At 62.5% G+C, this 9791-nt stretch overlaps 1 protein-coding gene across 3 annotated transcripts in view; it reads right to left on the minus strand.

Annotated features, from left to right (window-relative positions):
• Window positions 1-2921: 2921 nt before the first annotated feature.
• Window positions 2922-9791, minus strand: part of RUSC1 (RUN and SH3 domain containing 1) — a 9054-nt gene continuing 2184 nt past the window's right edge. The window contains exons 1-10 of one of the 3 annotated variants that reach the window (XM_025040824.1): window positions 9664-9791; window positions 8979-9389; window positions 7911-8009; window positions 7669-7745; window positions 7387-7561; window positions 7194-7299; window positions 6731-6777; window positions 5537-6083; window positions 4891-5019; window positions 2922-3616 (exon numbers count right to left, since the gene is read on the minus strand). The exon at window positions 9664-9791 is cut by the window's right edge and continues 2184 nt beyond it. In XM_025040824.1, the coding sequence (XP_024896592.1) occupies window positions 3448-3616; window positions 4891-5019; window positions 5537-6083; window positions 6731-6777; window positions 7194-7299; window positions 7387-7561; window positions 7669-7745; window positions 7911-8009; window positions 8979-9389; window positions 9664-9791 (1888 nt within the window). In that variant the 3' untranslated portion in view covers window positions 2922-3447. Of the gene's footprint in view, window positions 3617-4890; window positions 5020-5536; window positions 6084-6730; window positions 6778-7193; window positions 7300-7386; window positions 7562-7668; window positions 7746-7910; window positions 8010-8267; window positions 8864-8978; window positions 9390-9663 lie in introns of those variants that run through there. The other 2 variants (XM_025040825.1, XM_025040826.1) reach the window with 2 other exon arrangements.

A 9791-nucleotide genomic window follows, 5' to 3' on the forward strand; every position in this document is an offset into this window, starting at 1 on the left:
CGACGCTCTGACTCGTTTAGGTAGAAACGTTGACCACCTTCCATTCCATTGACGCTTTTTTTCTTTTCCTCCTTTCTGTGTCTATCTTGAGGGAAAAACTACAAAACAAAAGAGAAAGGGGATGCCAGAGATCCCCTCGAGCAGAGAAAAAGCAGAATAAATATTTTATTAAAGAAAAAAGAGAATTAAGAAAATAGTTTGGAGTATTTTCTTACTGTAGAGAAGCACTGTACATTACTAAGAGGCCTGGGTGTCAGCTACTCACGTGTGGAGCTGGAGAAATCGCATGTCCGAGCCGTCGGAGGGGTTTCTTTTGGTTTGCATTTCAGGGAGCCAGGTGGGAGGGAGGCGGGGCAGGGGCACTTTGGGGGTCTCCTTTTAGTCAAAAGCAGGAAAGTGACAAGAAAGAGTTTAAAGTTCAATATTTCCTTTAATAGTGTTAAACACTAAAATTTTAAAAAAGACGAAAAAAGAAAAAAAAACTTTGTAAAATGCGAAAACAGAAGCAAAAGACACTACGCTCTGTCATTTTATCTTTCTTTTGTTGAAAGACTAAAAACTGAAATGTTTTTTAGACAATCAAATGTTAGGTAAGTGCAAAAACTTGTTTTTTCTTACTGGTGTAGAAATTAATGCCTTTTTTTATTTTTCGGTTATTTTATAATAACGAAATAAAAAGAACCCCCTAGCTGCCAGGCGGGTTTTGGTGTTTGAAATGCGGGGCGAAGCACTACATCACTGCAAATAGAGACCGTTAGTCTGCATGTCTGTAGGCTGTGTGATTGCGGAAAATATAAATGCTGCTAATATATTTCCTTTTTACAAAAGCATATCTAAATAGATGATTGTTTTGATGTTAATCTTTGTAAATTATGTATTACCAATTTTAACATTGGATGTAATTGCATAAAAAGCTTGCATCTCAATCCTTGAAAGTCTAGTATTAAATGGAAAAAACTTTTCCTAACTACAGAGTGGTGAGCTTGCTCTTTTTCCCCCTTTCCTATTCTCCATTTATCTTCCAGGATCCTCTCCATCCTGTTTCCAGAGAGAGCTTTTTAAAACCACAGCATCAGCATCCCGGCCCCTACGTGGGCTCCCGCCGTTGACTGCTGGGTAAAGCCATCTCCTCGGTAGTGGGGTCGCCCTGGCCGGGGCCAGTCTGCCCACCCCACCGGCCCAAAGAGCCGCCGCCCCCCGTCCCTCACACGCGTGCCGTGCTCTCACCCGCTCCTCGTAACCAAGGTTGGCAGTAACGTCAGGCCACTGCCATCGGAAGCAGGTCACGTGTATGCACGATTTGACATAATCTTCAGAACGGCCCTTTCAGGGACCGAAACCCACTTTACCAGGAAGGGAACTGAAGCAACAGAGGTGAAGGAACTTGCCCGAGATCGGAGAGCTAGTTAACCCTCGTGGAGCCCCCTGCAATTGTCCCCGTTTCGTGGAAGCGAAGACTGAACGTTGAGTCGGTGAAGTGACTGGCCGGAGGTCACCTAGGACTAGCGTCAGAGCCAGAACGCCAGTCATTAACCTTCATCCCAGATGGGCGGGTCAGGACTGGCCAGCGCGGCTGCACTGGCCGACGAAGGGACATCCACCCGCCCGCGGCGGCGAGGCCCGGCGGCGGGCCGCGGACGGGGCGGCAGCGTCCGTTTCCCCGCTTGCCTCTTTTCACCTGTGCTGCCGACTACAGCCATCCGTCCCAGATAATAGTGCGAAACTAAACTTAATTTCACAGCAGTGTGCGCTCTATTTTGTGATGCCCTGCGACATGGTCTAGGTGCGCCGACCTCACTGCACCCGGGACTCCTCGCTGGGACAGCCACTGCTCTAAAACCAGGCCATGGGGACAGGGCCCTGGGCACGTGGTCCGGAACGGGGAGTGCAGGGCACCCCGTGAGAAACAGGTGTTCCTGGGCCCCGGGAAGCCACGGCCCGCACAAGGGCCCTGCAGACCGCACGTGGAGACGCGTCGGTCCCGGAGTGTGCTCGACGTATCTGTTTGCGTAACTGCCGGCATCATAAAAATCAGGCTTCCTTTGCAGCCGTAACTAGCAGCAGCGGACACGTCGTAAACTGGAGTCCTCAGACTCCGGTGAGCACAGCTAGGAATCCCCAGAGGTGCTCAGAACCGGGGACGAGAGGCGTCGGCCCGGGACACACCTGAGATGCAGAGGTCACAGAGGACAGCCGGACACAAAGAAGCAAAATTAAAGCGAGGAGCAGGGAACAGCGGGGATGGGCCGGCACAGGCCTCAGAAATGACAGGCAAAAGTGTGACATGTCGGGGTCTCACCAAGCCCGCCCAAGGCTGCAAAGCTTCGGCCCCGAGGTCCCTCCCCTCCTGGCCCAGCCTGTCGCCAGCCGGGTTCCCAGAGGCCAGAGGCAAAGGCGGACGTCCAGGTTCCCCGTGTTCCACCTCGGCTCCCGGCTGCCCCGCCTGTTGCCTGGTCATGACGACAGCCTTCTCCCGTCACCTTTTGGCCCCTGCCCACTGGGCCGTCATTTGCGGGATTTCCGCCACCGTGTCCTGGAAGCTCCAGACCATCTTGGCTCCTCGTTTCAGGAGGCTGAAGAGACGCTCAACACGCTGACGAAGTCCTGGGTGTCAGCTTACCGTGCTCTCTGCGGTCCCTCCACCTCAGAGCGGTGGCGTCAGAGGGAAAGCGGTGGCCCGGGCAACCCCGTGCTCCTGCCCGTCGCCTGGGATGCAGAGCCAGTGAGCAGTTCGAAGGGCGACCGGAGTCTTCCCTCTTGTCTCACACCGGCTCAGGCTCCGTCTCCCAAAACGGCCATCGAGTCTCAGAACAGGGGCGCAAGCAGGGGCCACTTTGTTCTTCAGGGAGCCATGAGGACACCTGGGCCGCCCTCCCCTCCCCCACAGCCCGTGTCCCGAGTCCCGCAGTGACACACACACATTCAACTCCCACACTTTATTGAGACAAAGGAGAAAGGAGAGAGACCAACACCACAGGCCCACCCGCCAGGGGCGTCCGGACGCCGGCACCCACGCGCCATGAGCACATGATAAATACGGGCGAGGCGGGGCGGGTGGCGACACAGGGCACCAGAGGGCCTTCTGGCCACGGGAGCCGAGGCACACACCGGGCCGCAGAGTCCACGACACGTGACGGAGGGGGCAGGCTTTCCATTTTGCAGGTGGGAGGGGAGGGGCCCTTGTGCAGACGAGAGGAAGGAGTTTGCGTGGGGGGGTCCCTTTCATATATTTGGAAGGAGAGCAGATCACGACTTACAGGTGGGCACGGGAGGGAGGGAGGAAAACTTATTTTACATATTAGCAGAAACGGACATGGGCGGGAAGTGCCTGTCCTTTTGCGACAGGGAAGATGCTCCTGGGATGGTCAGCTGACCCGTTTAGTGTTCACAGGCCACCCCACTGGCAGCTGGCAGGAGAGGGAGACAGGTGCAGGGAGGGAGGCCGGCCTAGAGAACGAGAGAGGTGTACCCCACAGGCACCAGCCCCTCCGCTCCGTCCCGCGCACAGCGGATCCAGTCCTCGTCCACGGTGGTGACGACGCGCAGCACGTCCCCACGCCGGAAGCTCAGCTGGCCGGGCCCTGCAGCGCTGTGGTCGCAGAGAGCGCGGACTGCCCTGCGGTGAGCCGGAGGACGGTGCTGGGAGGAAGCGAGGCGGGGCGCCCGGCTGCCCCCGGGCCTCCGCTCCACCGTGCGGACTGTCCCTTCGGTTCAGCTCAGGGGACGCTGACTGGGCCGGAGGGGCCCAGCTCCCACCGCGTTGATGCCAGCTGGGGCCCCAGCCCTCGTGAGGCCCACACCCACCCTTCGGCAGCTTACTCTGGGTGCTTCAGACCCAGCACGTGCAAACTCAGTGACTCACCCGGACCCTGCAGACCAGCCCCTCCTGTCCTGGGTACCCCTGAACGGCAAGCGCCAGGCCTCTCGCTCACATCAGTCACCACAACCGGCTTCCTGTCTGTCCCTCCCGCTGCTCAGGCCACCTCCCTTCCCAGCCCCACGGCCTGAAGCCCAGCAGTCTCCCGGGTCTCCCTGGATCTCGTGACCTCCCTCCCCGGCCCCGCCCTCCACACAGCAGCCAGAGGTCCTCGAAAACACGGGCAGGAAGACCAGACCCTGCTCAGACCCCACGGTGACTCCCACTGCCCCAGAACAGGGGAGGTCCAGGCCCGGGATAGCCCCAGCACTGCCGCCGCGGGTGCCCGCAGCTCCTCCTGGTGGCACTCGGGTCTCTCCACCTTTGCACCCTGTCCCTTCCGGCCCATGTGGAGCCCACACCGTCACTAGGCCTTCTCTGCGCCCCCAAACCTAAAGAAGTAGTCCCGTCTATAGACTCAGCCTTCCTCTCCTAGGGTCCGCCACACCGAATTTTAGCCGCTCATTTATTCACTGGGGTCTTCACTGGACCATAAGCCCCTTGAAGACGGGCTGCGACATACCTCCCCGTGTGGCCGCGCCCCTGCGTGAGGCTTGGAGCATAGCAAGTACCTGAAAACTACTGCCGAGCGAATGAAAAGCCAAGAAGCCTAATTCAGTGCAGAGACGCCGAAGGAAGCCAGAGCCCAAAGCAGGGGCGGCCCCTGGTACCGGGGGAAACACCCCACTGAAGGGCAGCGCGGTGCTCCCCAGCGCACCCAGGCGCACACCTCTGTGCCCAGGCTTGGCCTTTGTGACAACCAAAACAAAGGTTCCTCTCTCTACAGAGCAAGAAATGGCTCAGAGAAAGGAGCGTCACACCATTACAGATTTACATGCAAACGAAGCACCTCGCAGCCCGAGGCCTTTTACACTACTCCCCTCCGCTCTGTGAAGACAGAAACGCGAGCTCACACGTGCACACACACCACACACACGCACGCCACGCGCACACCAGGCACCCCCGATCCTCACCTGTGCGTCTGCGCCATGCTGGGGGCTGAGGCCTCAAGCTCCTCAGCAGAACAGGGGGTCTCGGGAGGTGCCGCCCGCTTCACCAGAGCCAACACGTTCACTGTCGGAGGCAGCCAGCTAGACGGTCTCCTGGAGGAAAGGACACAGGCTCGCACAGGCCGCCCCGCCTCCAGAAAGACGCCCCAAGAGCCCAGGGCTTCGCAGGGAGGAAGAAGCTGAGGGGCTGACCGGTGGGTAAAAGCGGTCAGGAGTCGGTCGTGGAACACAGGGGCCTCTGGGGTGACCCGGGAGGTGACAGCAAAGGTCTAGAACACCAAAAATCACAGAGGGACCTGCGGAGCCAGTGGGCCAGACGGACCCACTGGAGAGCGCCTGAGGCACCAACGAGTGGACGGTCCAGCCCGGGCAGAGCCGAGCAGAGGACCAGAGAGTAGACGTCCGTGGCTCTGAGGGCCCGGAGGCGCCACGGAGGGCACGTAGGTACTTCTGTAGCCATGACAGTGCGTGCACCGTTTTTATAGCTCCTGGCTGTAGAAAAACCAACAGCCAACCTCCGACCTAACGGCTCACTCTAAAGTTTCAAATTGGGGTGACTGGGGCTCTGGGAGGGAGTCAGAGTCAGGGAGGGGAGCAGGTACCCCATTACCTGGACTTCAGAGCTCCAGTCTCGGTTTCGGCGAGGCCCCCAGGCACTCCAAACAGCCTCCCCAGCCACACGCCTCTGCCAGGTGCCGAGTCCTCCGCGGGCTGCGAGCTCTCCTGGGCGCCCCCAGCCGCAGTCCCCCGACGCGTGGCGCCCCACCGGGGAAGGGAGAAGCCCTCGGCGCCTCCGGAGGCATAGACCCGCGAGGCCTGGGTCAGCTGCTCCCACCAGCTGCCTGCTGCGGGAGGGCCTGAGGGGGCTGAAGGGCTGGGGGGGTTCTCCCCAGAAGCCCCACGGAGGCTCTGGGCCAGCCGACCCCCCCAGTGCAGCAGGGCCTGCACAGTCTGTTGCAGGGCTGGAGGCGAGCGGGGCGCGGCGGGAGGCTGGGGGGGCCGCAGGGGCAGGTGGTGATGCTCGAAGAGCAAGTCCAGGTGGAAGGTCAGCACCGAGAGCGGCTGCAGCAGCAGCAGCAGCTCCGTGGACAGGGAGGGGCAGCCTTCCCGGGCCAGGGAGAAGAATCCGGTGGGCAGGTACAGCACGGACAGCAGGCCTGGGGAGGGGCAGGCGACCTCAGCCCCTGCCCGGGGCCGAGCCCTCCCCGCTTCAGCCCAGCAGCAACAGACACCCCCTCCCCCAGGCCCCATTTGCCGCTGGGCACGGGGCGCGGGGGCAGAGAAGAGAGGGGCGCGGTAGGCACAGGGCTGACACCCCCGCCCACGAGAACCACGGCCTAGAGTGGGAGACCTGCGGGGAACAAATGGTGACAAAAACCAAGCAACAGAAAGGAGGACTTGAGGCCGTGGGAGCAAAATGGGGGTGGGGGTCAGCCTAGTCTGAGCGTGGGGGTGCAACCCCACTGAAGGAGAACCCCAAGGATGAATGAAAGTAACTGGAGTTGGGGGGAGCATTTTAGGTGGAGGGAAGGAACAGAAAGGAAGGCTTGCAGGACCAGGGAAAGGCCCAGTCCTGGAGACAAGGGAGTAGGTTACGGTGAGGATCAGGACCTTGGAGGTTACAGTGAGGATTTGGGTCTTCCCCCCCTGGGCTATGGGACTCCTTGACAGAGTTGTAAGCAGAAGATCAGGGGCACGGATTAAGATCATTCTGGCATCAGCGGGAACCAGCAGACCAAGCCCTTCCCTTCCCCTCCTCCCTCGTAGCCTAGCAACCCCATCCTCTCCCATTTGAGCCTCTGACCTGCATCTTCCTGGAGACTGGAAAACCACAGCTCCAACTGCTTAGTGCTGGGGGAGAAAAGAGGCAGCAGAGCTTCAGGGAGGGGGAGGACTCCGGCCCCCTCTGGGCGGGAGCAGCAGATGAGATTGGAAGAGGGCCAGCCTTCTCGAGGGACGTGGGGCACCACCACTGTCCCACCTGCGATACCCCTGCAGTGCCCAGGCGAGGGGCGGCTGGGGCAGTTGCGGGGGCGGCGGGGAGGTGCGGGAAAGAAAGCCACTCACTTGAGGAGGCCCAGGATGAAGGCATGGAAGCGGCTCCGGCTGCTGCTGAGCGGGGCCAGGCGGCTGACCTGGCTATACAGCGTTCCCAGGGACCGAGTGCCGCAGCCTGAGGACGCAGGCACTGTCAGCCAGGCCCCAGTCCTGCCACAGTCCCAGCCCCGGTCCCCACCTAGTCCCACACTCGAAAGAAAGCCACTCACTTGAGGAGGCCCAGGATGAAGGCATGGAAGCGGCTCCGGCTGCTGCTGAGCGGGGCCAGGCGGCTGACCTGGCTATACAGCGTTCCCAGGGACCGAGTGCCGCAGCCTGAGGACGCAGGCACTGTCAGCCAGGCCCCAGTCCTGCCACAGTCCCAGCCCCGGTCCCCACCTAGTCCCACACTCTCCCCTTCACCTGGCTTCACAGACGCCTCCACCACGCTCCAGGGGCTGCTCCTGCGCTGCCCAGTGATGAGGTCCTTCTTGAAAGGCTTCAGCCCATCAGCCACCAGGGCGTGGAGGGCCGGACAGAGGGTGGTCAGCACCAGGTGCCCCACGTCCGGGCTCAGCCGGCTATCCCCCAACTGGGCCTGGAGGCAGCGCAGGGGGCCTGGGTCCAGAGATGCCACCAGTCCCCTCCCCGCCAACTGTCCTGGCCCCCAGACATCGCCCCACACCCTCCCACAGACACCTTCACCTTCTGAACCAAGTTCCGGGCCGCCCCAAAGTGCGAGATGATTTTATCCACTGAGGCGCTCACGGCTATCAGGAGACCTGGGAGAGGGGTGGAGAGGGAAGAAGCATCAAGCCCCCTGTCGCCTCCAGGTGTGCCCGAGGGGCTTAAAGAGACGGTTCATGCAATCTGACCATGAGAGAGGAGGGCCCAAGGGAGGGGCAGCCGGTTCCCGAAGCCAGGGGTCCGGAGGCAGGGTGGCCTACCTTTTTTCTGCTCCTGCAGCTGGCCAGTCCCACTCTGGGCTTCTGCCATCCACAGTCGCTGGGCTCCGGGGACGCCGGCGAACGACCAGGAACTACGGACTGGGTGAAGGGAAGAACGCGGTGACACTTACCAAGGGTTACCCCAGGACTCCAGGCTTCTGCACAGGTCACCTCCTGCGACTCTGCAGCGCCCCTGCCCCCGAACGGTCTTGGGAGAGGGGACACAGGGCTGGGTAGAGCACGGGTCAGCTCGACCCGGGCCCCGGTAGTGAAGTCCCGCCCCGACCCCAGCACGCTCGGCCCCTCTCCGCCGCCCCTTCCCCGTTCCCATTTCCTTCCTCAGGGCCGAGCTCCCACCTCCTCGATCCCGGAAGTCCTGCTCGCACCAGGATGGGAGGTGACAGGCGAAGGAAGGGAGGGGCACCCTCTGCCCGCCCCAGGCCCTTGTCCCGCCCGCGGAGACCCGGGGAGCACGTGGGGAGCCCGGACCAATGGAAAGACAGACAGTCGGGAATGGGAGGGAGGAGAAGGAGACAGGGGACCCAGGGACTGGGAGGCTAGAAGGCGCCGGGAAGGGGAAATCCGGGTCCCGCGGCAACATCTCGGCGGAGGGCGCCCCCGTGGCCCACGTGGGGCCGGCCTCGTGGGGGCGGCGTGCTCAGGCCCTTTTCGGCCAAGAGGCTCGTGGAGCCTCACCCTCCACGCTTCCCGAGCAACGTGGAGGTCAGGCCCAAACTACACTGGCCAGGGAATCCACAGAGGGTGTGACCCAAGGTCCTTAACAATAAACTTGCTGGGACCGCCCTAAACTCAGTATGGAAGCTGGGCAGGTCCGCGTCCACTACGCCGGGGCCTCGAGGGAGAGGGGCAGCCTCCCCGCAGCACGGGAGCGAGTACGGACTCCGCAACACTTGCTCGGAGTCGGCCCCAGGTCGAGGGGCGGGGCCGGGAAACCCGGGAAAGAACTGAAACGTGCGTGTGGGCGGGGGCTTTGGAGGGGCGGGGCTTTGGAGGGGCGGGACGGCCGCCTGGGGCGTGGCCTGCGGAGCCGGCCCGTGTCCGTCTTACGTAGCCTGGGCGGAGGCGGTGGGCTCCTGGTCCAGCGAGGGGCCTTCGGCGGACGAGGTGGCGGTGGCAGCAGGGGGGCGGGTACCTGGCGGGGTGGGGGAGCCGCGGCAGGGAAGGTGCTACTTCTGGGAAAGAGCGGGGACAGCAGCAGTGCCAGCTCGGGGCTGGCCAGGCAGGGGAGAGCCCCTCGCGCCGGAGGCGAATAGGCTCCCACTGGGGACAGGCGGACAGGCAGCAGCTGCTCTTCTGGGGGACTCGGCGCCCCCAGCAGCCGCAGCCCGGCGCCGGGCCAGCTGGCCAGAGGCGCCAGGAGCAGAGACCCAGCTGCGCCCGCGCTCCCACCCTCCAACAGGGGGCGCCCGTCGGCCGAGAACCGGAAAACCAGGGGCCGAGGGAGCAGGAGGGGACGGGCTGCAGGCAGGGTTGGCCGGGCAGGTGCGGAGGGGCAGGAGGGCAGCGGGACCGGCAGCCAGGCAAGGAGGGGCGGGAGAAAGAGGGAGCAAAGAGTTAGTCCCGTCGCCCAACGACCCACCCGGCTTCCCTTTCCCGGAGCGCTCCCCGGTAGAAGGGGTCGAGGCGGACGGGCGACACAGAGTGGAGGGGAGACGGGCCGCGCTGTAGGCTTTGGAGGCGTGGGCGAGGCCGAGGCCCAGCCCTCCTCCCGCCTCCTCCTGCTGCCCCTTACCCTCAAGACCCGCCTGCGCGCCGGGTTCCTCCCGCTCCTCCGCGGCGGAGGCCCCCTGGCCGGCCGCGGGGCTGGCCGCCCTGCCCTCCTCCGGCTGCCCCTCCTCTATGGGCTGCAGCCCAGGTCGG

The sequence above is a fragment of the Pteropus alecto genome, unplaced genomic scaffold, assembly GCF_000325575.1.
Source record: "Pteropus alecto unplaced genomic scaffold, ASM32557v1 scaffold49, whole genome shotgun sequence".
Classification (NCBI taxonomy): Eukaryota; Metazoa; Chordata; class Mammalia; order Chiroptera; family Pteropodidae; genus Pteropus; species Pteropus alecto.